The 27,755-nt window shown below is 41.4% G+C and overlaps 1 protein-coding gene across 1 annotated transcript in view; it reads left to right on the top strand.

Moving 5' to 3' along the window:
- Positions 1-5,311: 5,311 nt before the first annotated feature.
- Positions 5,312-27,755, top strand: part of PTGFRN (prostaglandin F2 receptor inhibitor) — a 94,520-nt gene continuing 72,076 nt past the window's right edge. The window contains exon 1 of the mRNA XM_044442472.1: positions 5,312-5,380. Within this exon, the coding sequence (XP_044298407.1) occupies positions 5,326-5,380 (55 nt within the window). The 5' untranslated portion in view covers positions 5,312-5,325. The remainder of the gene's footprint in view (positions 5,381-27,755) is intronic.

The raw sequence follows: 27,755 nt of genomic DNA, 5'->3' as shown, positions 1-27,755 counted from the left end.
GTATGGTCAAGTCAAGCAGAAAATAGTTTTTGGATTCTGGCCTCCTGTATATGTACAGCAACTCAAGGAAAGAAGGTAAAAGGGAAACAATAAGAAAAATTCCTTTCCTGATGACCTCAAACAGTGTTAAACCAACATAGCTGCTTTTGTTTTTGATATGAGAATGAAAAATGAAATCCAAACCAAACCCAACCACCTTCTAGTAATTAGATCAACCGTACCTATTTCATGATCTGCACAGCAAACAGCCTCACCTAGAATAAAAGAATGCTTGAGGCACTAGGCCAAACATATAGCAATACTTTATTGAACTGGTAAGTGGCAGACCCTGTGCAGAACAGCTGAAGAGCCCTGTATCAGAACTTATATTTTATTATAGGACATATGGAAAATCAGAAACTGTCACAAAATAGGATATACATTTAACATAGTTTGGTTTTGAGGCTGTTTTCACATATTCTTCAGACATGTTTATATACTATAAAAAGCATAAACGGCAAAAGAGTGTTGATGCTAGCTAGCACTAGCAGTATTTAAATATTTGAAACATATTGCACAAAACCTTTCTCAATGGTTGTTTATGGAACTAAAAGAGAAGCTTTGAAAGGCCTGTCCTGAGAAGAGGTATAGATACAGGAAGATGGGGGAGATCTACTTTAAGGGTGTGTGTGTGGGGGGGGCAAATTGTTCCTCCAGGAGTTCCCCATCTCTGAAATAGAAAGTAACAAGCTTTTTGCCCTACTTTGGTAACACTTGCATCAGAACCCCATTTCATAAAAATTAATACATAGATGATGACATGAAAGGCTTAGAAGTCACACAAGGAATAATAAGAGCTTTATTGTTTCGCTTCATCAAAACCAAAAAAGAAACAGAAAAACACATTACTCCACCCAAATTTTACTAAGTCTAATGCCACCTGGTGACTAAGCAGTATACTGACACTATCCACACAACTGGTTAAGTACAAGAGTAAGAAACCTTTTCTTAGTTCCACTTGATGAATTATCTGACAGGATGTACCTCAGTGTTGGCAGGCTGCACAGCATAGGAACCTGGGGAAAATGGTGCCCTTTAATATTGTGTAAGGTTGATTTAACAAGCTGTGGAAAGACAAACATGAAGAGCTGACTGTTTCAGCTGGAACGAGACATTCCTGCAGGCAATTGCTTTTTGGTCATGTACAGAGGACAAGGTTCAGTGATATAACTCAGTTCACCTAACAGAAAGGAATTCCTCACAATAGTAGTAGAGGCAACCTACTCAAGCTTTGGGCATGAAAACATGCAGTCAAACCATTGCATACCCCAAGATGTCAGATGGCTACTTCTGAGCATAAAGTTCTGGCAGAGAATTCCACACTTGGGTGCAGCACTCTAAGAAGATTCCATTTTGATTTGTTCTGGCAGAGACATCCACCCTATTATGGCTGGTATTTGACCCTTTTATTTGGGTTTGTCTGGAAACATTGTCTAGACCTTGGGCTTAATGCCCATTGTTCCATTATGTCACTTGGTTCTGCTGGCTTGTTCACCCAAGCTGGCTCTTGGATCCTTTTTCTATTGGTGAAATCATTTCCCAAGCCACAGAACACAAAAGCTTCAACATTTTTCCTTAGAATAGCCAGCTCTGGCCACTTGAGCCCTCCCTCTGTTTAAATAGAGGTTGGGCAACTTGTAAGCTAATTTCCCCACTTCTCAGTCCTGTGCATGGACCTTTGTAGATCTTGAAATGATCTTCTGCCTCATATGTTAAATTTGCATAGGTCTTTCAGGTATATTACAATCTACTTAATTCCCTGTCGGAGTTCATATAGTACTTATTACTAACAAGCTATTTCCCAATGTAATTATTGTATATGTTTTGTATTCTTGTGGAACTCATAAAGCAACTCACTTTTAATTGGGCTCAGAAACAAATTGGAAATCAACAGAGTTATTGTAACAATTGGTCTAGGAACAATTATGTATTCTAGGCCAGTTGCAGAAGCCAAGCACTTTTCAATAGCAGTCCCACATAGAAACAGAGTGAGTCAAAAGGGGCCTCCCAGGCCATCTAGTTTGACCCCCAGCTCCAGCCAGCTCTGCTCACGACATGCCTCCCATGTGCAAGTCTAGCCTATCCTTGAACACCCTCACTGATGGGGCCTCAACCACCTCCCGTGGGAGCCCATTGCACACCCTCGGGGTCCTAACTGTCAGGAAGTACTTCCTGGCATCCAAATTGAAGCTTGGTTCCCTGAGCTTCGTTTCATTGGAGCGCATCCTGCCTTCCTCTGCAAGGGAGAACAGGTCTCTACCCAACTCCGTGTGACACTCCCTTACATACCTGTGTGTCACCAACAGATCCCCCCTGAGTCTCCTCTTCTCCAGGCTGGAGAGACCCAGTTCCCTCAGTCTCGTCTCATACAGCATCCCCTGCAAACCGGCCACCAACCTTGTGGCCCTACGCTGCACTGACTAACCTGGCTATATCCTTCCTGTAACAAGGGACCCAAAACTGAACACAATACTCCAGTTGCGGGTGCACCAGAGTTGTATAGAGTGGCAGTAATACCTCTCTCAATCTAGAAGCCACACTTCTGGCTATGCAACCAAGGGTGGCATTCGCCCTCTTGACCACTGCATCACACTGCTGACTCATGTTTAGCCTGCAGTCAACCAGCACCCCGAGGACCCTTTCACAAGTGCTGCTCTCCAGCCACTTGTCCCCATGAAGTACTTTACATTAATATAGCTGTTGTCAATGAGTTGCGCTGACCAGATCTTTCTTGCTCAAGTGTGAGTGTCCAGCATACCAGTCTTGGCTGAGGCATTTCTGGCCACTGTTGCCAGGCAGGCATATTGGAGTTGTGGGCATTTTTCCTGTCATTGTGCTCTAAACTGCAAACTTGAGCCACAAGGAAGGCACATCTATCCATAACATGCCTTAACTTACTGATACCACTATTCTGCCATTATCATTTCCTATCGGCTGCCATGAAGCCTTCATCCACTCCATCAGTGATCCTCAGCACTAGTTCAGGACTCCAACTTCTACTCAGGACTCAACACAAAGGGGAAGCAAAGCTGTCACCAACATGTGAAAGTCACCACATCCCAAATTCCAAAGGATTTTACCCTTTGGTTTCATGTTGCTATTCAGTAGAAACAGGGAAAAGACAAATCAGTGAAGTATCCTTGCAAGCCAGTGCTGTGGACAGAACAGCAGTCTCCAAGGATCATCTTAGAACCATCAGGTTGGCCTCAGTCTTAGTCATGCTTAAGATAAGATAGCTAATCATGATCAACTTAAGGCCTGTTGATTTCAGCAGCTCTATTCTCTTTCTAGAACTCTATTCTAACTTAAGTCCCGATCTAATCCGTAGCAAAGCAGTGTCACCTTCAATGGTCTCAACACAGCAACAGTCCAGAACAGCTTTCCTAAGTCTAGTTAGAGTACAACTCCCACAATCCCCAGTCAGGCATGCACACATACATCTTGAGGGCACCAGACTGGGGAAAGCTGGTCCAGGATATTATGGCAGATGGTATCTTACACTCCATTCTGGGCAATTTTGTGGCAGAAGGGTGAGAATATGTTAAGACTAACGATATTACTTTATAATTTCTGTGCTCACTTGCACTCAGCATATGGTGTATATTTTTTGAAGAAATCAGTGTTCATGATTTCAGTTTTCAGAAGACCCATTTCTTATTGTGGTGATTAGGGATCCCCTTCCTTTCCATTGTTGTGATCAAAGATCTCCCACGTACTCCTGTGTCCAGTCAGTTTGGAATTAATAGAAACAATTAGGGTAGGAGGTGCTCATCCTTCCCAAGCCCTCCTCATAGCTGCTAACCAGGATATCCAAGAGCAGAATGGTGCTGATGAGAACCATCACTTATATTTACTTGTTAATGATGCTATTAATTTTCTAAAAAGAATGACAAACAAGAACAAAATTCTAACTAGTTTGAATATAGTGATTTTAAGAGGACAGGACGTTTAACGTTCCCTCACTCCCATTATTTTACAGGCAAGAACGCTCTCAACTTCCCAGGTGACAAATACCACTCTGTTGCCCTCGGTATTCCCCATGTGCCCCATCTGCCCAAAGGCATGTAGCAGGGAAGAATGGGGCGCCCCGACCCTGAGAGTCACCCTTTCCATATTCATGGCTTAATTTTAAAGCCTGTTCAGAAAGCGCGTCTCCTGCAAAGCCCCTTGATCTCGACGGGTCTGGATTTGCTTCCAAGGGAGCCTGAAGCCCGAGCACCAGATATCGGGGCTCGGGCTTCAAGCTTATCGATGCTCCTCTGGCATCGAGCCCCACTGAACACAATGGGACTTGGTAAATCGGTGCACGGAACTGCGGTGAATTGCCATCAAAGCCCAGAAGCCTCTTTTCCTAACAGAGCGACTCCTTTCCGTTGCTGAAAAGACGACCCGCCACCGCAGGGGGCCACGGACGCGCCGGACCGCTAGTCGTCCTTCTTTTCTTTGACCCGCTTCCCGCGCTTCCCCTGCCCGAAATTCGTCCTTCTATGCGCGCGGAGCTGCCCCTCCCCACTTCGCTGATCAACTCCGGGATCTGGGCGGGAACGCGGGGAGGGGAGCATGGTGGCTTCCATTCCTCGCTTGATCCAGCAGGAGCAGGCTTCTTTCCGCGGTCGAGTTAAAGGCACTTTGTTTCCCTTCGGGATCCTGAAACAGAGCACGGGCGAGGGGCGGGCGTTGCTCGCTCGCTCGCTCCCTCGCTCGCTGCGCGGGGGCCGGGGTGCGGGGTGTGACCAGCTAGGTGCGGAGGTCTCGCCGCGCGCGATGGCATCTCGGTAGCGGATGGCTTTCCCCGGCGAGGGCACCGCGACGCGGAGACCCCCTCGGCAAGACCCGCAGGCCAGGTGGCTCGCGTCGCCGCGCCACCTCCTTCTCTGCTTTCCCGTCTCCTCTCCCCCCCCCTTTAAGGGGTGGGGGCCGCGCTGGCCTCCCGCGGCACCTGTGGGAGGGGAAGCGGGGCGGGGGCAGGGAAAGTTTGTCTCTGTGGTTGGCTGCGCGGCCGGGCAGAGAAGAGGGACGGCGGTAGCGGCGAGGCAGGCGACTCCCCCCGTCGCTCCCTGCGTCCGACCGGCTCCTAGGACAAGTCCGCCAGCCAGCGGAGAGCGAGCGAAAGCTGTTCGCTGGGCTCTCCGGCGCTCGGGCTGCTTTGCCCCGCCCCCTGTCGGAGGCTCCGCTCGGGCGAGGCGCCTCGGACGGACGGATCGACCCGCCGACCGACTCGGGGCTTCGGCGGGCGCTCGGCGCGCTTACCCCCGCACCCCCAGCCTTAGTTCTGGGCACAGCGGCATGGGTCCGCCAGGGAAGCAGGCGCCCTTTCTGCTCCTCCTCCCATTACTGTTTGGTGAGTCCTTGGACCGTGTGTGTGCGCGGTGGGGTGGGAGGGAGGCGGGGATGCGAGGGGTGGGATATCCGTGTAGCGTGGGGGACCTTAGCGGGAGTGCAGTGGTGTCGTGCGAGTAAAGTGGCGAGGACCCCGAACCACGGATGAGCTGCTTGCCCTTGGGAATGCTGCGCCCGGTAGGACTCTGTTCAAGCTGGTCTGGGAGAGGTGGGCGATTGCTAAAAAAAAGGGGAGGGGGTGTCAGGCTTGCTTGAGAGCCATGTTGTTTTCCCGGGAAGCCTTGCTCGTTAATCCCAACAGTGTCAGGATAAGTTCTTAAGTGGTGTGGGTGAGGGTGAAGGCGCTCTTCCCATGCTTAGGAACCCAATTTCTTTTTATTCAGTATGTAGACCAGGGTCTAGCTAATCCTTCAGAGGCGCACCCGGCCCACCTTAAGCCCCAGGTGTGTGTTTTTGACAGATGATCCATTAAGTGGAGCAGGCACCCGTACACTTTGGCAGAAACAAGACCTTTTGACCTAGTGTTTAAGGTGGTATTATCAACTTCCTCTGGATTTCAGAATCACTAATGTGGCTCCAACTCTTCACTTTATAAGTATGTATTAGAATCTTTGGGGAGAAACCCCTTGTATTTCTCTTTATCTCTCAGCCATAGTAGAAATAACTGATCTGTGTTGATTTCCTGCCATCGTCTAGTCTTAGGAGCACTATAGCTTTCTTCTCAGCCTATTCACTGACGATCAGTAACGCATGTTCAAATTTGGGTCCTAAAGTCGTATAAGGAGTGTGGCTTTAGTAACTGCCCTCTCCCTTTAAGGTGTGGGTGCTTTTCAATACTGTAAACTCTGCAGTAATGCTCTTGTGCTTTAATGCTTCGAAAACAGCATCTTCTTTCATTGTTCATGCACTGTGCTTTAATGAAACCTTCTACAGTTTCTGCCAGTACATTTTTATTTAGTTCTTTGTTTTTGGAAGCTGCTCTGGCAAGTGTATCCAGCAGTTGTTTTCACTTCATAGTTCTTTCTCTGACATCTAGATTAATGAAAAATGTAAGCTTCTACTAGAATCTGCCAAGGTAGCTTTGTAGAATTAAAATGCTAGCATAGGACTAAATTTAATTTCATGCGTACTTTGGTGGTCTTTTAGTATCTAGAGGTGTTTTTAATTTTAGGTTTGTTAGTTTGTGTTCTTAATATACCATTCTAATTAATGAATAGCACATTTATAGTTGCTAAAAGTCTGTAGACTGTGTGGAACAGCTGTCCTGGTGTGGGTTCCGGTGCTAGACAAGAAGAGATCTATACTTGGGTTTTGATCTCTAGTGCTTGAGGCACTTTGTAACAACACATTTTAAAATAAGAGGTATGTGTGAGAGTGAATAAACCTAAAAAATGTGCAGGAAGGATTTCATAACATGTGGAAATGCTATTTCAGAGGGTGTGTACTTAACCTGTATCCATCATAAATGTTTTTAAATCTTACAAGACAGTTTCCATTTTTACTATTAAGAGATTAATAATTTTATTGGCTTAAGCAAAGGGTAATGGGAATTCATGCCTTGGGTCATATAATGGAGTGACTTTTGCTCCTAAGCCTTACAATTATCTAAAGTCATTCCTGGGCTGCTTTGATCTTCATCAGTTCTAAGATATTAGGTAGTTTCATATGCAAGATCCTGGATTTAATATTATGTGGATAGGCCATGTTCCTTGCTCATGTTATCTTGGAGGTGAATAATTTAATTAATTCGTTCGCTCACTGAATTTAGTGGAGCTTTGTACTGATAGCACAAAAAGAAAAGTTTTGTTCTTTGTCAAACATGGTTTGAGGTACACTTAGCAGTGGCAGACTGGTTCATTTAGTCAGATTTGCCTGAATTACATATAATCAACGAGGTAGTTCCCCAATTTTTAGAGCAAAAGGGCTCATGGATGCGTGTGCAAATGCCTCCCTGTAATCTCTCCTCCAGTGTCACTTTTCCTGTCTGCTACTGAGGCTAAGTGAACTAAGCCCTGTGAAATACCAGCAGAAGGGAGGAAGGGAGGGATGGGAGGCAGACTCTACAAGGGGGTAAACAGTGGGCACCATAGGAGTCAGTTCTTTTAACCTGCATGCCCCTCTAGCTGTAAAAATTAATCTATACTGCTGCATTATGCACAGACAGATATAAAAATGAGCCTGCTACCACCATCAAATGGAATTTTCACCTGAAAAAGCCATTCTAATACAGCTGTTTTTTGCATGTGTACTTCTCTGTGTGCGGTGTGGTACTGCCCGGAATGCTTAAGAGAAATCACTTCCTTTAAAAGTGCCCTCATGATTAAAATTTCCTACATGTAGACATCTAAAATATCAGGGAAGAAGTGATAGACATTTAAAAAAAATCTTTCTCTCATTCTTGTGTTTAAGTGCTCAGTCCTAATGAAGAACAAGTTCATAGGGAGTTCAAGACTTGTTCCCTCATGTGTGTTTAGGATTACAGCCTTTAAAATGTTCAGAATAGGTAGATAGGACCTGGGCCTATGAAAGTGAGTAAAACAGATAAAGTTTAGGGTTATTCATTATATGTGTACATGTGAAGTCATGATGCCTTATATAATTAGTTAAATGATCAGAGGTCTTGCCTATTATGTTATAAATAATCCCCTAGCTACATATTTACCGGCTTGGGTAAGTATAGAAGGATGTGTGACATTCTTGCTGGCTTCAGAAATGCTCATCTCCCAACCGATTTCACATGGAAACAAGTGGAGCACATGCCCAGGGAGCGGTGGGCTTTACCTGCCATGACCTCTGTGGATCTTTAATGCTATCTAGTCACCACATTTTGATAGCATGGGAAGAACTGAAAAATCAGACAACCCGCAATAAGACAGATTTTGCAAATCTGTATGGAAAGCCAACTTGCAGGTTCTTGTTCTTAGGACTTGCATGTATTTAATCTGTAACCAGAGAAAATGTCAGGCTTTTTAGTCCTAATTAAGATAAGTAGTTCAATTTAATTAAAAGAGCAGCAGCTTTCTTTTGGTGGGAAAGGGCTTGAGGGAAGCAGGTGACTCATGTTATACCTCAGTTAAAACATTCCTAATCAACTTGCAAGATCCCCAGGTAATCAATATTTGTCTTCCATGCTTCAGAGGTCCTTGCATTACTTTTTCTGCCTAATCTCCAGCTTCTGGCTGGCATTAGGAATCTCTCAGAGAGCTTCATTTCCTCTCCATTGTTGTTTGTCATGACTTGTATTTCCAGCTGTTTGATTTCTTTGGTACTACAACAGTTAGTAATTTGAATCAAGGTTTAATTCAAACCCTGCAGTTAAAGGCTTCCAGTAATTAGTTGCTTGTCTGCTTATAATCATGAACCTCACAAAACAGTGCCCTTTACAATGCAATTATGGTAAAAAGACAAAACAACATTAGACATGCTATTTGAAGATCAATAATAGAAGTGAATGAACAAAGGAAGAATATGGGGAAATCCTGGTGATTGAACAGATTGGACTGGAATAAACCAGTACTGAGTTACCTGTTTGTTTTTTAATTGCTGGCAATTTGATATACTTTTTCCTTCCTGTCTCTGCAATAGATAAAGTAATTTCTACTTTGTCATAAGACACTCTTAAAGGTGAAATTTGTCCAGTTCAGTACATACACACATGCTGCACAAGACAGTTCTACTTGTGGTCTCCGCCTTCTCTGTGGCCAAATCTTTGCTCTTTTTATTCTCCTTAGTCCCACATTTTGGAAGTATTCCAACGCTCTGTGACTAAATGGTACAGCTATTCTCCCCTCTAGTGTCTCCCTTTATAGCAATTGATTTGGCTATCTGAGGGGCCACCTGTCTCCTTATGTGTGTGCTCTGCAGTGAAGACCCTCTTGAAGGTACATTACTCTCAGGGCCTGTTTGTCAAGCATGTGTGAAAGGGCTTTCTTTTCTAGAATGTTCTACAAGAACTAAGATGACTACCATTATGTCCCCATTTTCTGAAGGACTGCCTACACCTGTAAGTTCCTGCTTAATCAGTGCTTAGTGGCCCAACAGCAGGAACTATTAGACTGGTTAGAAATATGGCTTTCTTTGTAGTGGCTCCATATGGCATTTCCTCTTCAGTGAGATATTTATGGCTATGTCCCTGTTGACATTTAATATAACCTGGAGATTCATTTTTTCCAGTCTGCGTTTGGTGCTTAAAAATAATGAGCTGCTACTGCTACTGCCTTTGTGTTTAATTATCATTTTATCTTAATGTTTTTGTTGTGTTGTAAGCTACCTTATCAGAGCAGTGCATTCTGAATGATGGATTAAAAATCTCCCAAATAATAATGATAGTGATGATGATGGACAGCCAACATAGCAGCTAAACTGTAATGTATGAAGTGTTCTGTGCCAAGTTCGGGATTGTCTAGTTCCTGGCCAGGATCCAAAGAGCCACCACACAGTAATACTGTACATTCTAAGGATATTCATTCTCATGTGTGCTTTTTAAACTGGGAAGATTTAAAAAACAGGAATAACAACAACACAGAGAATGCGATACAGCTTAAGGTCTGATGTTTGAAACAGAAACGTTCTACGGAGCATGTCCAGGTCTTTGGATATGCTCAAACTAGCTTTGTGAATCCCAGCCATTGTCAACAAGTAAACACAAAAAGGACACACAAAAAGGATTTACGAGCAATGAGCATATCTAACACTGCAGCTAATGTGAATTATATTAGCAGTTGATGATGAGCTGGATTTTCCTGGAAAACCTCTTGCATTGTGCTAGAGGTTGTTTACATTACTGTTACACAGTATATAGTGGTGTTGCACTGGTTGTTGCTCATTTTAATAACTAGTATTATCAACCCTTTGAGAATAAAATGTGTAGTGCTTGACTTCATAAGCAGCAATTTAACCCACGTTTGGTGTTGAGGCATCTGAGGGTCAAACAATATTTTGGGAGTGAGAAAGTTGACTGCTTTGGGCACATGTTCTCATGGACTGCTGACTGCAGTTCAGAAGGTTAAGAACTGGAATGTGAAGTAGATCGAAGGGGAACTGGGGAGGTTGGCCTGTGCTGAGACACTGAGATGACGGGGCTGGCAGTCCCTGAGAATGACCAAGAAGTACCACCAGTGGGAGGTCTCTGAGAATGAGGAGTTCTGTGACCCAGATCTCCCCATACCTGGCTCTTGATGTCAAGGAATCAGCAGAGGCGGACAGCCCAGTTAAGTGAGGACACTTGCTCACTTTCAGGAAGCCCTTCCTGAGGATATGGGTCCCCAACATGTTCATAAGGAGAGTTCCTGGAGGTAAAGACTTGATTGGGTTCGTCAGAGTACTCTGTACATGCTCAGAGATTCCTTCTGGGTGATTTGTTCTTTGGAGCAAGAAAGAATGTCTTGTACAAAAAATAGCCGGTGGCTTTTGACTGTTCAAAGGAGGAAGCTCGGCTCACAACACTATATGTGATGCTCAGTGCATAAATTGTTAACACATTTCCCACAGAGTGAAGAACATCTTGTATGTGTGTGTGTGTCTCAGGAGGAAGATCATGTTAAGAAAAATGGCCTGTAGAGAAAGTGACAAATGCCTCTTCCTGTTCATCTGAACTTTCACCCCAGATTGGCATTTCTTGCTACTGCTTTGAGTTACTCAAAGAAAGAAACAAACAAGAACAAAGTGTTACGTATTCCTTTACTCTCTTAAAATAGTGCTTGTTCATCCAGAATGAATATCTGAAAATGACAAGTTTTATAAATATTACTTGCTTAATATTTTTGTGTGAAGTTCTGAAATTCTTTTCCCTTCAGATAATCAAAAAATAAATATAAAATATTGATAATTGAGAATAAAGTGAAATTATTCATTATGTTGATTCTGTAATGAGTTTAGAATTTTACAAAACATTGGCATCAAAACAATCACTCTGGAGAAAAATCCCTCATCTTACATGTTATTTTAAGAATGAAAATCATTAGGTAAGAACTTTGTCAGTTTAGGTAAGGTTATAAAAATGGAATTTCAACAGAATCTCAAATGTTGTGGACAACATATTTGAAAGGGGCTTCCTACTGTATGCCCTATCTTATTCTGCAGATTAAGCATCTTTTAATGCACTATCTATGGGATAAGTTTTAATAGTAGAGACATGTAAATAGGCATTCTTGGTGCCTGTAATCCATGATGACATATTTTTAACTACCAAATACTGTTCTGATTGATCCCACTAGATACCTATAGACTTAGGAAAGAAACAGAAAATATCCCTTAAAATGACAAAGTGTACGCAGTATGTTTCATGCAGCGAAGCATTTGGGATTGTGTTTCTTTTTTAAATTTAGGGGATATGAACATGATTGGTGGGATTATAAATTAAGTGGAGGATGATTAGATGGATCGTTTTGCTCTGTAATCTTGAAACTTCATGACACTGGGTAACATTAAATTCAGTCCTGAAGCAAATCTCAAAGGAATTACTTGATCACACTAGCAATAAGTAATTTAAGAAGTTTACTATCATAGGATGTGGTGATGACCCCTAGGTTTTAAGTTTTCAAAAATGCACTTGTGAAAGGTGGATCTATGCTTGGTTGAAACCTTGAAAGCTAAATAGATGCTCCTTTCTTGAAGGTAGTATAACTGTTGAGTACCAGATGCTGGGGAAAATAAAGGCCTGTAACAGAAATGTGAGTGGAAGAAAGATTGACAGCAGAGGTCAGAAGAGAATGATGGGTGGAGTTAATGTCAATTGGAAGAAGTTATTTGGAAGGATGAAGGGGACAGCCAGGGCAAGGTCAAGGTAAATCGATGAAGTTAGGGTTGAGAGAGACAGTAAAAGGAATTAGAATCCAGAGTTAGTAAAATGGGAGTGGGGCAGAAAGTGGGTGAAGAGAGAAGGAGAATGCTTACTGAAGGCTGAGGTATGCTAAGTTTTAGAAAAAAAATAATTACCAGTTATGACTCTTCTGAACCTTTATCAGATTATTCTTCTGACCTGTTACTTTGGACCTGCATGCATATCTATTCTTTAAATGTGTATATTCTAGTGTGAGTGGATATGAAAGTTGGAATATTTCATTGCATGTACTGCGATGGAATACACATCTTAAGAAACTAAAGCAGAGATTTTGACTAGCTGGTGTTTAGGGACCAGGGCTTTATAGGGAACCCCTTGACATATCAAAAAGCCTTTGCCTTCATTTCTTGCATTTGGGTTTCCAGAGATACATGGCTGTTCAGAATTGCAGATAGAAAGCTGAAACGGTGAAAGTTTGTTTGCTCCCAGTATCAGTAACTTTATGCAAAAGAACTGCACTTACAACTTAGACTCACCTGCCTCCTTTTTTAGCACTATATCAACCTTTTCCAAGCTGGTGCCTTCCAGATGTTTTAGACTACCGCTCTTAGTATTTATGACCATTATTTTCCTGATAGAAGTTGGTGAAAGTTGAATGTCAATACGTCTGGAGGATACAGAGTGGGAAGCAGTATATTTATTTCAAAAAAATGTATATCACATCTGCTTTATTCTTGTTTTAATACATTACCTGCACTGAGTCAGTGTAGGATTGGTAGCTTATTGATTTAAATAAAATAATGTGCACAATTCAATGTTGACATTTTCAAGATGGTAAAGACCTTAATATTTTCATTGTCCTGAGGGGTGAGCTGCTGGTGGTTTGCTACATAAGTTGGAGGAGGAAAGCAGTGATTGAGCAACAATCAAACACAGTTGATTTCTTTGTGAGACTGATTATAAAGATCTTTCAGGGAAATAATAGCATGCCTACACATCAATGACTAAAGATCTATGAAATAAGAATTTGATACTCAGTAAGGTAATGGAAACACTTTTCACTAAGTGGTCAGCAAGAATATGGAATATAAAGCTATAATGACAAAAGAAATTAGGTTAAGGTAATTCATGGTGAATATGTTAAGTTTAATTATAATCAATGGGCTTTACTTTATTGGTTTACCCAGTGTTAAATTGAAGTTGAATTTAGCCTGTAATCCTTCTGTAGTGCCTGTCCTGAAACTCCGGAGAATCTTTAAGTGCTACTGGAATCTATCTTTGCATTATAACATGGCCTTGCCTTAATGAGGATCACATTTCTCTGCTAATGCTCAGGATGTTACTTGAAATTTAGCATCCTTGAACCTAATGAGAAACATGCCACACTATACGTTCTCATCATTCTTGTGATATGTAAGCTGACCATGTATAGTATGAGCATGTACCTTCAAGTATGCTCTTTCAAGTTCCCTTATACATTTATTGTGGTGTTGCAATAAGAAAAAAATATTATCTGTGTGCATTGTCTACCTGATTTATGGAATTGGACTTTTGTTCTTCTGCAGATGTGTAGCCAATGTGTAGTATGAGTTGTGCTCCAGTACTATTTCAGTGAATGGATGTGTAATTATGTGTTTCTCCATGGGAGATGCTTTATAATTTGGAAAAAACTGTTTTTGAGGGAAAATAATATAAGAAGGCAAGAGTCAGCTTTCCCCAGGTTCCTTGGATGGCATGAGAAAAAATGCCACGAAGCCTTGGATGGGATTCTTGGCATCAGATGGCGCACAACTGTGTAAATGTGGATTCACTTATTTTTTGGCAGCAGATAAGGGGTAAATTGCTGATGCAAAAGAAGTACAAGTTCTATGAGTCATCACAGCTCAGGTTTGAATTGCAATAAACTGTAATGTAGACTCATTTCGTCAAATGAAAAGGTTAGAGTGAAAGGGTTTCTAAAGAGATTGGTTTCAGCAACCAATGTTGAGGATATAATTAAGAGTTGTTTGTTTGAGGTACAAATTACTTGTAGGAAGTACAAATAAGTGCAGCAAAGCATACATGACCAGGATAGCTGATAGTCCTAAAGCAGGAGTTTGCAACTTCCATAATAATAAGCTTCATTAGTGATGAAACAATGTCAAGTTTCTACAAACATACATAAATGTATGGTACTTCTCATGTATCAAGAAAAACTTGAGAGCTTTCCATTCCCCATAGGAAAAATACATTTCCTTTGCATTACACAAAAGCAACACTTGCAGATCATTTACTCTGTGTTTGGGCTAGTAGGTGGAATTTCTTGCTTATAAGCAGCAAGCCTCTAGCATTGTGGCAATCTAAGTTTTTTACTAAGTTCTACCAGGTGTGGAGTATTCACTAAAGCAGATTTGAAGGACAATAAGCCATTATTTTTGTTCCAAAATTGTGATCACCAGGAACTAAGGGTGAACCCCTACCACAGTGGTATCCTTGAATACGAGACTTGTCTTTCCCCTGTATAAACGAATGACTGCCCTGCATTCTTATGGAGAAAAAATGCTGTGTGCAAGAACAGTAATGAGGTGGGCATGCTCTGTCTTTAGCATCAGTGCCATCGATGATGCAGTCATATGCATGTTTAGCCCAGAGCTCCCTGCGTTTCCGAAGTAGCCATGCTAGTTTCTTGGGTGCTGTGTTTGTATTTGCAGGAGGCAGGGGGCAGTAATGGTTACTTTTAAGTACTTAATTCCCCTTCAGGAAAAAGGTCCAAGATGAAAGAGGATTCTGATTATCTGAGGGTCTAAACTGAAGACCCTCAGCAATACTCATAATTAAAAATAAATCCATAGCACTTACGAAATGCCCAAAGGGCAACATCAGCTTGCAAATAAACTACTTGTTGGTGCCCTGCAGTCAGTATAGATGTCATTAAAAAGGAGTGTATGTGACATTAACGGGGACAGAATGGCCTACCCCTGTCCAAGTTGTAACACTCCTTTACTGCCTGGAGGATGTTCATTGTTTGGGAGAACAAGGGATATGAGCAGATTTGCAAAAATGGGCAGTTCCATCACCTTTCTTTCTTTGGGACAGTGGGAGAAGAAATAAAGACATGGTGTTGATAGAATAACACTTGCCATCATTTGCCTACTTGTCAAACTTGATGATGAGTTTTCAGGTAGATGTGGATACTGAGATATTATAACTCAGAATTACAATTCTGTGTTATTCTGTTGTCTTGTGATTTTTCTTTGTAAATCACATTCTCCTATCCTGTCTTCTATTACTCCATTTGTGCTTCCCCAGATAACATTCCATGCCCCTGTATTTAGGGTCCATTATATGCTTTTGTGAACCCTTTCTAAGGACCCTGTCAGTTAACGCATAGGTGTGAGCAGGCCTAATATCTGACCATCTCAATGTAAATGTAAACAGAACATGACAGCTGACAAAGTAGGTGCAAGAATTCCTATTATCTCAGTAGCTGGACTTGCTATTAGCTCTGACTGTGGCTACCAAGTATTTAAGTGCCCACACAAATGATTCCTGAGGACATTTGAGACTGCTTGCAAGGAGCAAAGCTGTCTTGTGAACTGATCCCAAAGGAGCAAGCATTCTGTCTGAATAATCATCAAATAGGAAATTATTTTGCATATTGAATATTTGCTTCTGTGTCCCTCTTTGTAAATAGCCACTTGGAAAAAATTGATGGAGAATGACTGGATAAAAATATTTATTATAAGTTCAATATATACATTAAAAGGTTCCTAGGAAATCTGGCATAAGACTTAGAGGATTACTATAATAAGAGGCAAGCCTGAAGCTAGCTATTCCAGGCAACAAATAAATGACTGGGATAGGAGGCAGAAGCCAACCATTGAGACCTTATAGTATCAGGACCCTCCCAGAGTTGTTCTGAGGATAAAATAGCGGAGCATTTTAGAAGCTGCCTTGGATGCCTTGCAGTGGTGTGGTGGTTAGAATGTTGGACCAGGGACCTGGGAGATCTAGGTTCTGGTCCCCACTCGATCATGAAGCTCACTGGGTGACTTCAGGCCAGTGTCTCACCCGCAGCGGGTCTCAGCCTATCTCGGTGGTTTGTTGTAAGGATAAAATGGAGCTTTGTAAGCTACTTTGAGTTCCTCACAGGGGGGAAAAGGAATGGGATATAAATGCAATCTAATAATAGAAATATAATAAATGTAAATATGCCACAAAAGTATAATGGGCAGCACAACCCAATGAGAACCACTGTAACCCTCTGAATTCAGAGAATTACTATGGAGTGTGGAGGACATGCAGATGTGATTTGCTGAGAACTACTGGGCCAGATATGAGTATCATAGGTAACAGGGGCAGGATGGCTATGAAAAGCTTTTGTGAACTGGTAGTTTTGTGGAGCTGAACTAATTGTTTTGTATTCTGAGTCCTGTTTTAAGAGTTAGAGTTTCAAAAATGAAAGTATGCCACCTCTGCTGTCCCCCCCCCCTTCCTATTTATGTGCAAATCACAATATGTGATGACTAGGAAACTTGATTTTTCTTTTTGAAGTAAACATGCATAGAGATAGGAAGCATCTATATTTTTTAAAAAATCTCATGTAACCTGATGGCAGGAGCTTCTTTTTACCTAGTTTGGTCATCAGTCCAATTAGGTCTGTTTCATCTACATTGGCAGAGCTCTTTTTAGCCCTGTTGGGCTGTTGGGGTTGAACTTATATAGCTTTTTGAAGGTGGTGCTGGTGAGTTAAAGGTAAAGATAATGTTATGTTCACTTGCTTTCTAGTATTCCCAGCTAAATGGCTGGGGAAAATAGGATGTTAAAGTTTTGGCATAAGATAAATTAAAGTTACTTGAATTTGTTTTGCTACATAATTTCAGTAATTCATTTCCAGAGCTTTGTTATTCATTTGTTCAACCGACTGATCCACAAGATCATGGGTGACAAATGTTGGTGGCCTTAGAGGGAAAGCAACATTTGTGGTTGCCAGAATATAACCTTGCCCCAAGGGGTGTTGTCTTGTCCTGTCCTGAATCAAGGATGAAGGCCCTGAATGACATTCATGCTGGCTTTCTTTGGCTCTGTGGCTGTCAGGTGCTTATTGCTCCAACTGTGTGGGCACATACAGAGGGGGAGAGGTACCTTCAGGAGATACTTCCCCCATGGTGCCTTTCCTGAGGGAAGATGGGGGCTGCTTGTCAAAAGGCAGTCCATACGTGCCATGGTGAGTATATTTGTTGAGGTCTGCACAAGATGCTCACGTGTGTTTCTGTTCCCTCTACCTGTAATTCTTTTGAGGGTTGTTGCAGAAGAGAAGCAAAACAAACATTTGCATGGCTGTGCTTATGAGTGCTTGTGTATTAGGGCAGGGGTGTTACATTCCAGTGAGAGTCCTTCAAATGATTTTTAATGCATATAAAATTAACTGTAAAAGGCACTTTATTCATCAGTTGGGGTAGTTTGAGTGTCTCGGGAAAGTAGGAAGGAATTCCTGAGTGGTAGATCTTCCAGTACTCATTCTGTTTAGACTAGTGATGAAGCCTAAGGCACAGACGGCTATATTGACAGTTGCATGCCAGTCTTTAAAAGTGGGTGACCTGTATGCATATTCACATTTTCTGTGTGTGCATGTGTGACCATGGAAGCTAAAAGCAGAAAATCATTCAAACAAAAAATGACTACGGGCACCGGAGAACAGATTATTAAAACATCCATGCTCCCTTTCCTCTCATACATAGCAATCATGGCTTTGCAAATAAATTGTGAAGGTGCCCATGCTTATTTGGATGTATTCCTAGAATCCTACCAGCAATTGCACAATCTGTGGTGGTGAATTAGGTTCTTCAGCAAGAGCCCAGGTCTAAAGTCATAACATTAAGGAGTGAGTTCAATCGAATCTGGTAGGGCTTACTTGTGTTTAAAAATGATTAGGGTTGCTCTCCTAGGGCTATCACAGACTATCAGTCATAGCTCACTATATTGTTGTTGTTGTTGTTATTGGAATTTTCTGGAGCTCTCCAGAAAAAGTAACAAAGCAATGAACAAATACAGATTTCTCCCATACATTACCCAGGTCCAAGATATTCCCCCTACACTAGATTTAGCACTTCTGCCAAAAGGATAGTGCAAGATTTCAAGAGCCACTATCTAATGATTAGGAATGTAATTCTTCCTGCGGAAAACACATTCACAGAAATAAGGAGGGACAAATTTTGAGAACTTTTAAATTCTCAAAGAACTTATTCAACTAAATTCATGCATTCATTGAAAGATGCATTCTACTGAACCACACCATCTGGCTGATATTGGCTGCGTTCAAAAATAATGCTAAACCATGCCATGCAGTTATTGCATGGTGTGGTTTCTTACCTGGTTTTTGAGTTCAGACAATATGTGGTTTCCATGCATGTGTAGTTTCCACCCTCCTCCATCAGTCTTTCCTTCTAATGCAGCTACAAGAAATCCCTCTCAAAAATTTTATGTGACATTTAATGTTGGATATTTTAAAGTATCTCTGCACATTTGATATTACTGTTTAACACCCCAATAGATAAGAATTATCTATTGTACTGCTTATTCTGTGAACACTGATGCTGGAATTCTTGACAGTATTGCTGTAAGCTTGTGGAAATTTTATATTTGACAACTGACGAATATATTTTAAGTGCTCACTCAAGACACCATAAAGTGTAAAACACAAAATTACTGTCAAAACCCTGCCTGTAGGCTTACATTCTCAACAGAAACATGAAGGAGGGCATAAGAGAAGACAATGAGGAAGCAAGACACTTAAGTCAAAGTTAAAAACTTTTAAAACTTTAAGAGAATCAACAAATATACAGTGCTTATATTTTAATTTATAATCTTAGTTTCAGAATTTGAAACTTACTCTGATTTCAGTGTAATCCTATTCAGTGCCTAAACCCTTTTTCTGAAATGTGGCTTTAAAGTACTATGTATAATTCTAGACAGAAATTGGTATTTCAGAAATCATTGTGAATTACAGCAAGTGTTGACAAGCGCTTTCACTTCAGTTTTGCTTATGACAGCTTGCTTGGCAGACTTCTGTAATGGCAGAGACTTCATGCTTTCTCCTTTGAGGCAAGTGCAGGCATCTTTTATTTTGAATACTTCAGGAATGCATTGCCCAGTGTGGATGCTAAAGCATTTGGCTGGCATTAGTCCCATCGAGCTCAGTGAGATTTGAGCTGGCAGAGCAACTACTGATTGGGCTCTAAGGACTTATAAAAACAAGCACAGGAGAGAGCAACAATAGCCTGCCACCAGTTCTGTAATTCCTATTGCAAGTATGTCTAGGGCATTGCACATTTGGTTCTAAACAGTTCACTGGAAGAAAAAAAATTGTGTCTTTCTTCCCTTCTTTTGATGGGCAGGGATCCCTTCCGTACCCCATCCAATGTTTTCTCCAAATTATTCCAGCTTTTCAAGGAAATAGAAATAGAAGGGGCAGAACTTGTCACACGAAGTTTTATCCTAAGGATGATGTGAACCACATGGAGATGTAGTACATTAATCCTTAATGATATTACCTATACTTACTGCAGAAATATAAGTACAGGCAGTCCCCAGGTTATGAATGCATTTTGTTCCTGAGAAAAAGGAAATTTATCTTTAAGTTGAATTTGAATGTAAGTGGATTTACATACTGTGGGCCCTCCACATTCACGGGTTAAGGGCACAGGACCCCTTCAAAAGTGGAAAACCTGCAAGTATCTCTATCCCCCCCCAACTCATCAGTACCTCCACTTTGTACCAAGAAAATGCCAGAGAGATTTCCTTCTCTGGAGAGCCAGGGCAAGAAGGCATGCACAGGAGGCCTCTCTCTCTCCTCTTTTGCTGCTTTTCTCTCTGTGGGGATGATGATTTTCCTCAGTAATTATTTATAGCAATTTTTATGCTGCCCCCATCACATAAAGCCATTAATAGGCTTTATGGCAGCTCGTTCGTAAATATGGGTTGTTCATAACTTGGATGTTCATAACCCGGGGACTGCCTGCAAATATATTTACTTATATGGAGATACAGCACATTAATCCTAAAGATGACATGTTATCTCTGGTTCTGTCATCTCTGATCAGTTCACAGCAGTTGTTAGCACTGGCATGCCACCAGTAATAATTATGGGTGGGATCCATAATTGCTTAAGCTATGCTCAAATAAATGGTTTAGGGTAGTTTGCTCAATTGGGTCTCCTCTCCCCCCCCCTTTTTTTTTTTTGCTTTGAACAGTTCACCTTTATTCTGGGCACAAAATGCTTTTGGACCTCTTGCCATTTTAAGAAGCAGTTTGCTAAGTGGTGTTGGGTGGTGGCTATTGACGTAGGAGCCATGTCCATTATTGAAGTAAGTATATAGCAATTACTCTGAGTGGAGTTCAGTTCTTTCAGCTTTATTTGAATTGGCTGACGAAGCAGCTTTACTTCTACAAAGGTTCTGCAGGCTGAATTCAGGTAAGACAGTGGCTGTTCTGAATTTGCCATGGCAAAGGCTGCATGAGGGTCAATAACTAAGGCTCAATACTGGCAAGGAGGAGGAATTGTATGTGGGTGGTTCTTCTCTCCACTGGAATGGTGTTCATGCTTTCCTGGATAGAGTTGCCCTCCACCTAAAGAATCAGATTTGCAAGTTGGAAGACTTGCTGGCTTTCTTATCAGCTTAGGGTGATACTTTGGTTGCAATTCTATTTGGACAGAAATAGCTTCACTACTGTTAGCTGCACTCTTGGAACGATACAGTTGGTTTATTGTGGTGCATTGTGTGCAAGTGGCTTTTATTATTTGGTTCTTTTTTATTAGTATTTTTAATGGGGGACATCTTGAGAATTATAATTGGTAGAGGTAGCAGTGGTGTGATATAGATAAGATGAGAGATGTGGGAAGCTAACTTTGCATTTTCTAATGCATTTGAATTCAGAGGATTAGGAGTACTTAAGATAGCTCTTGATTTAGTGGTGTTACTTTTCTATTTAGTTGATACATGTAAGAAGCTTTGAGAGTGGGAATCTTGAATAGAGAACAGGTAAGGAGCAGTGCAAATCACTTTCCCTGTCCATGTTGTTCCTGCTTAACATTGATGCCCTCAGCCAATGCAGCTTTGACCCCACTCAAAAATGAACACATATGTGGAGTTAAAGCACTATGTTGGAGTTCGGGCCTTGGAGCAAACATTAGGAACAGGGAAAGAATGAAGACTCTCCTCAAAATGTCCACACTCAAAATTTCTTCCCTCAGAGCTGCTTTAATTTCTGGAAGTCCCAGAATTAGGGCTGTTACACGTATTTGCACATGGATGTTTAGCCTTTGTGCTAGATAAAATATGAGTCTTTGCTTCCAAGAGAAAATAGGAGACATATAATGTACTTCTCTTCTTACCCGCTCTCCTGCACTTACATTTAGAGAGAGAGAGAGAGAGAGAGAGAGAGAGAGCGAGCGAGCGAGCGAGCGAGCGAGCAGCCAGTATTAGAGCTCCTGCATGTAGCTTGTAAGTAGCCTGCCCAGACCACTTAGAAATCAATGGTTTTGTATTTTTGTATGTGTGTCTTGCAATGAAATTGTATTGGAAGTGCTGAGGTCACTTACTGGCAAGATCTTTCTAAGCAAACAAGGCACCTTCTTTGTGTAACTGCATACATATGGAAACTTAGTCTATATTGTTATACTCAATTAGGGTCTTTTCAGCTGATTGTTACACTCTCAGACCAATGATATTTGAGTTGAAAAATGTTGCAGCCTCCTTCTGAAGGGGGATGTTCCAGTCCCTTTCCCCTTTTCTGTAAAAGAGCATCCTCACCAGCAGAGTGGGGATAAGGTTAACACAATAATTGTAGCTGAAACACAGGGTTGTGTAGGCTTGCGAAGAACTAGATCTGGCCTACAGTGCATAACAATATTTATTTATTCTTAGTTTTAAAACATTGTTGCTTGTCTCAGGGTGTGTATTTTCAAACTGAACAGCAAGATGGGGGGATGAGGGGAGTGAAATACACAACCTTTATGTAAATAGAGCTGCTGATTTCTAAGTGTTGGGTTCTTTGTTTCAGGCCTTTTTAGTTGAGAGGTTTGTTCATCTTTCTCCCTTTTTATATACTTTAACGAGCACTTGAGTAATCTGCATAACTGGGAATGGGATTAGTTGGTACTGAACTCTCATTTTAACTCTTGTTCACCAAGATATGTAAAAGTAGAAAGATTTTCTTAGCGGAAAGTCGTGCAGTGGGCTCACCTTGAGATGAGCCACAAAGGGCCCTGGAGCTTAGCATGCTGGCCATCTGTTCTCTGAAACAGATAACACTTCTTGAATTTCAAAAATCAGGCACTTGTAGGTTGAACAACAAACAAACAAGTATTTCCTGTTCTTAAGATATTATGAAATTGTGCTTTGTTTTTTATGATACAAAAATGGCCTTAGTTTTGGGGAAATGTATTAACATTGAGAATTGAAAATCAATTTTCTGGGATAATTTAATTTAGGGCAGTAACAATTTAGATCTATAAGAAAAAAAGTTACAATTTGATCTTGTCCAAACAGAACGATGTACTAGGTGAGTACTTTGGTTTGTTCTCTTCCCCTTTATTGGTCATTCATTTGAATAGTTTGTTCTTTTTCAGTGACTTGGAGAGCAATCTTAGACATTTTCTGAAGGACCATATGATATGATTTCCTCCTCCGGACAGCTATTACCTAGGTGGTGAAGGACTAAATCCTCACTTAGATTTGCCTTTTCCCCCCTCCAATACACTTGGGAATGTCTCTATCTTGTTAGCAATCCTTTATCAAAGCTATGAAGTATGTAAACAGGTTTGTTTTCTTTTTTCTTGTTTGCAGGTGCACACACCTGCTTGTCTACTCTTTACTTTCCTTTGCCTTACCACAGTATAGATCAATATCCACCCTCCTGAATGCCTAAAAAAATTCTTTATTCTTGCCAGTCCTCCTGTATAGGATAGATGGAGGTCTCAAAGGTTGGCGCCTTCTGTCAATCAAGTGTCATTCTGGCAGGCTTGTTGTAATATTTTAGGAATTGCCTAGCCAATCCCACCTTCACATCTACAATTTTAAACTTGGAAGGAAGGCCTGTCACTTGTTACACTTGCTAGCCAGAGAATAGTACTACATTGTTGGGCAAACTGATCTGTTCAATCCTTAGTATAGGCTATTATGGATATCCTGTTAGGCAAACTCTAGTTCAAATAGAATTTAAGGCAATTAGTGGAAAATAAGTCTATAAATAAATATATGTGGCAGTAATTGCTTACACGTGGAAATTTAACGTACTTTCTGTATGTTTCGCAAGCTAGGCTTGACTAAATGCAAAACCAATTTTGCAAAACCAACTGGTTTTGTAATATTGCATTGCAGTTCTGTAGGTCCCTCCTGAATGAAGCCACCAACTTTGGAACTTTTTGAAAAGAATTGAAGATAAAGAATTTATCCTTTTTTCTGCCAGGCATCCAGGCATGAATGTAGTTAATGGCTGACTTTTTAATAGCTGGAGTTCCTATCTTGCTGTGTCAGTAATTAAAGTTATATTTTAAGGTTTATTTATTGTTAGTTGCCTTGAATACTCTGAAAATTGGGATATAACACTTAAAAATAATCAATAGATGTAGCTGCAGAGTATGAAATTCGCATGTTGGACCCTTGAAACAAGGACTTTAAACTTTGTGCAAACACTACTTCAGTGTTGTGCCTGAGTGAAATGCAAATTTGTTAAAATTTGTTTTTCTGCTTTGTATAAAGTAGACTTCTTTTTCTCTAATAATGCTGCAAGTAATTGTTCCATATTGCTACATGTCCTTGCTAAAGAAAGCAGTTTTCTAATTAGCCAGTTTTACTTCCAGCATCCAGAGCAGGAACCTGTGCCAGCACAAACATGTTTTACCTTGCTAAGATAATGGTAAAGCACTGTAATTATTTTAGTCTCTTCTTGGGTTTGCAGAGCTGATCATGTAAGCTTAGTAAGACGAGAAAAAGGCCCAGCTTCTATGTGTGTGCCATCTTCTAATTAGGTATATGATTCTTTATTGCCGAGAGTATCAGGTTTGTCCTTGATGTCAAGATAGTAATGGATTTAAGAGTGCCACTTAATGTTGAAAGCCCCGAAAGACCTCATGACCTGATAGCAAACTTTCTGATTGTGAGGCACCTTGCCCAAAGCCAACAAACATCCATTGGACCGAAGTAGCAACAGTTTATCCTCCTAGATCATTTAGATACTGAGAGAGAGAAAAGAAGAAGGGTTACCTTGAAGCTGGAATCAGTGTTTCAGGGTGGCAAGCATGAAAGTGTTTGCCTTTTGAAGTCACAATTGTAAGCCAGCACTATTTTTTTGTTTTGTTTTAGTCACAGAAAGAGTATATTTTCTAGATAGGCTATTGTATATACATGTGAAGATGCACTGTTGAAGGTTCCAGTGAAGGCACATCTGCAATATGTTTGTCCGTCCTACCATCATTGAGATCCTATGGAAAGGGGGGCAGATGAAAACACACATTAGCTTGCAATACACACAATACACAGTTCTAATGCCTTCCTAGTATCTTCACAAATTGGACTGCAGTGTGGCATATTATTTCTGTACTGCAACAATAGAAGTTGAGAGAATGCTGACTGGGATGATGCTTGAACTAGTGCTCTTAGCTATGTCTGTGAATAACCAAATCCCATACTGTTGGATTAAGGATGAGTGGAGTGTCAGGATCTGCTAACCTGTTTTTGTTTAATTGAAGTTGCAGATGCTTTTAGAGTAACCTAGCACTATTAGCCTCCCATCACATTTTTTGAAGCATTGCTTAAGATGTGATAGGTCTTATTTGAGACTGATAGAGATAATAGGTTTTAAGCAATTACACCCAAGCTAATTCCTTTTGATAAGCACTTTGCATTATCCATTAAAAAACCCCTGAGTTGCTAGGGAATAAATAATGAATGCACGTCCCAAATGGCTACTCCTATTCCCACTTGATCAGTATTATGGCATGATGATTCTGTATCATTTGTGGGTACATAAAAAAGCTGCCTGAACCTTCCATAGTTGGAAGGCAAAATTGTATCATGTGCAAGTGATGTTTGAAGCATGACACAAGCTGAAGATACTTCCCTAGTTCAAGGCTAATTATAGCTTAGCCAGAAAGATTAAAATTTGGGCTCTTCTAATAAAGCTTGTAGTGCTTTTTGCTGCACAGTCTTGTTAGGTGGCAAGTTGCTGTGCCAAACAGGACATCCTAAATGCTTTTTTGGAAGGAGTGAGAAGAGCTTGACATTTTTAAAAAAGGATATACACTCTGTCACTGTTATGTTCTGTTAAAGCGAAGGGAGTATAAATCTAAAGATGGAGAAATGGGAGAAATGTGTGGGGCTGGAACTAGGCACGTTTCTTTTAATTAGATTTAAATAATTGTATTTGAAAAGGCTAGCAAAATGTGACACTCTGAAATTCTTTTCAGAGTGTTGTATCTATTTTTTTGCCTGATTTCAAGCACAGTATGAAATAAAGGTTGCAGTTTATTTATTTATCAATTTATATCCTGCCTTTCCTACAAAGGGCTCAAGGCAGCTTACATCATTCTCTTCCTCCATCTTATCCCCACAACAACAACCCTGTGAGGTAGGTTGGGCTGAGAGTCTGTGACTGGCCCAAAGTCACCCAGTTGGCTCCATGGTTGAGCAGGGACTAGAACCCAGATCACATGAGTCCCAGTCCTATGCTCTTAACCACTACACCACACTGGCTCCACAGTTGAATAGATTCTCTACATAAATGATACTGTAGGGATAAACATGCCATTTTCATGCAAAACTTCAGACAATAATAAATAATAAGCACTTGGGAACTACAGTGGTACCTTGGCTCACGAATGTAATCTGTTCCAGGGCTCTGGTCGTGACCCAAATTGGTCGTGAGCCAAGTTAAATTTCCTCATAAGGTTCAATGTAAATAAGGTTAATCTTTTCTGTAACCATTTTTTAAATCAGAAAAATGTGAAGCAAAGTGACAACAACAAAGATTGCAGCCATCTCACCCCCCCCAAGCACAAGCGCGGCCATCTCCCCGCCACCCCCCCCGCACGACCGAGATCACGCCTGTCATCTCTGCACATGCCTGTCATCCCTACAGGCGCCCGTCATCCCGGCGCGCTTGGAGGTGGGGGGAGAGACAGGCGTGATCGCGGACGCACTGGAGGAGGGAGAGATGGGCGCAAACAGTGTGCTGGGGGTGGGGAGATGGCCTCGATCGCAGTTCCGTACATGCAGGGAAGGTGTGCCTGATCAGAGGCGCGCTCCTGCAGGAAAGACGGGCAGAATCTCAGCCATCTCCCCCGCGGCTCTGCTTTGCTGCACCCGTCTTTAGTGCAGCAGCGCGCCTTTCATCATGGACACCTTCCCTGCACGAATGGAACTGCGATCGTGGCCATCTCTCCCCACCGGGGGGTGGGGGAGGTGGCTGTGATCTTGGTCGCCACCCAAAGCAGTGTTCGTGACCCAAGTAAAAAATGTTCAGTAATTTTTGTTCGTGACCCAATTTGTTCGTGAGCCAAGGTGTTCGTGAGCCGAGGTACCACTGTATTAGTGGGATGACCTTGGTAAATTACTGGGTAAGTTAACTAAGCCTGCAGTGCTGTACACACTTACCTGGGACTATGTCCTGTTTTATTTAGTAGCGTTGCTTATGAGCAGGTACACGCAGGATTGGCCGGAAGACATAGTCTCCCTGTTAAAGGCTTCATGCTTTCAGGGTAGGTTTTAAAAAATAGTGTAATGATGCTGGGCTAAAGGTAATCAACCCAGACCTTATGCTTATTTCAGGGTGTGGTGGCGGCTGAATATTGGGAGTCTTATAGGCGAAGAGTGACCTGCAGGAGCCAGGACACAATATAGTGTCATTCCTATTTGGGAATTTTGGGGGACTGAGCATAGCCGTCATGTAGTGGGAAACCATTTTTGTAAATGAAAGTGAAAAAATTGAGGAAGCCCTTCCTGCCTCATATTATCATGGTAAACGCTTGTCTCCTGAATGTATTTGAAACTTGACCAATGCATCTCAGCATACCAAAATGCCCTCACAAACAGATGTCTGTGGTGTCAGCAGTATGTTATAATTTCAAATATTAGAAAAAATCACACTGTTAAGAGAAAACATTGGACAATACTCTGTTATTAAGAGTTAAAGATTTTGAGTGTGTAAAGCATTTTCTAAACCCATAACAAATCTTTCTCTGTGAGATAAATGTTCTCCAATGAAATCTCACTGTTTGTGCTAACTTACTGATACTTGGAATATTTAAGTCCCTGGACCAGTTTTCCTTAGAAAATACATGGGTCATTTTATGCCCTCAATAAGTTACTTGGTTTGGAAAAAATAATGAGAAGAATCCAGTGGGATGCTTATGTCCCCACACATTCTTTTGCATCTCACAGATTCTGTTGTAGAAGTGGTGGGCCCTTCCAAATCCATTGCAAGTGTGGAATGTAAAACTTGTGCAACAGATTTAGAGCTTCACAGTGGAAGCCCAGAAATAGGTAGAAATTTTATTTATTTATTTATTAAAACATTTCTATGCCGCCCCTTGCCGAAGCCTCGGGGCGGCTCACAA

This window comes from Varanus komodoensis, unplaced genomic scaffold (assembly GCF_004798865.1).
Source record: "Varanus komodoensis strain SLA01 unplaced genomic scaffold, ASM479886v1 scaffold4, whole genome shotgun sequence".
Taxonomy (NCBI): Eukaryota; Metazoa; Chordata; class Lepidosauria; order Squamata; family Varanidae; genus Varanus; species Varanus komodoensis.
Note: the sequence above shows the minus strand (reverse complement) of the source record. Positions and strands in the feature narration are given on the sequence as shown.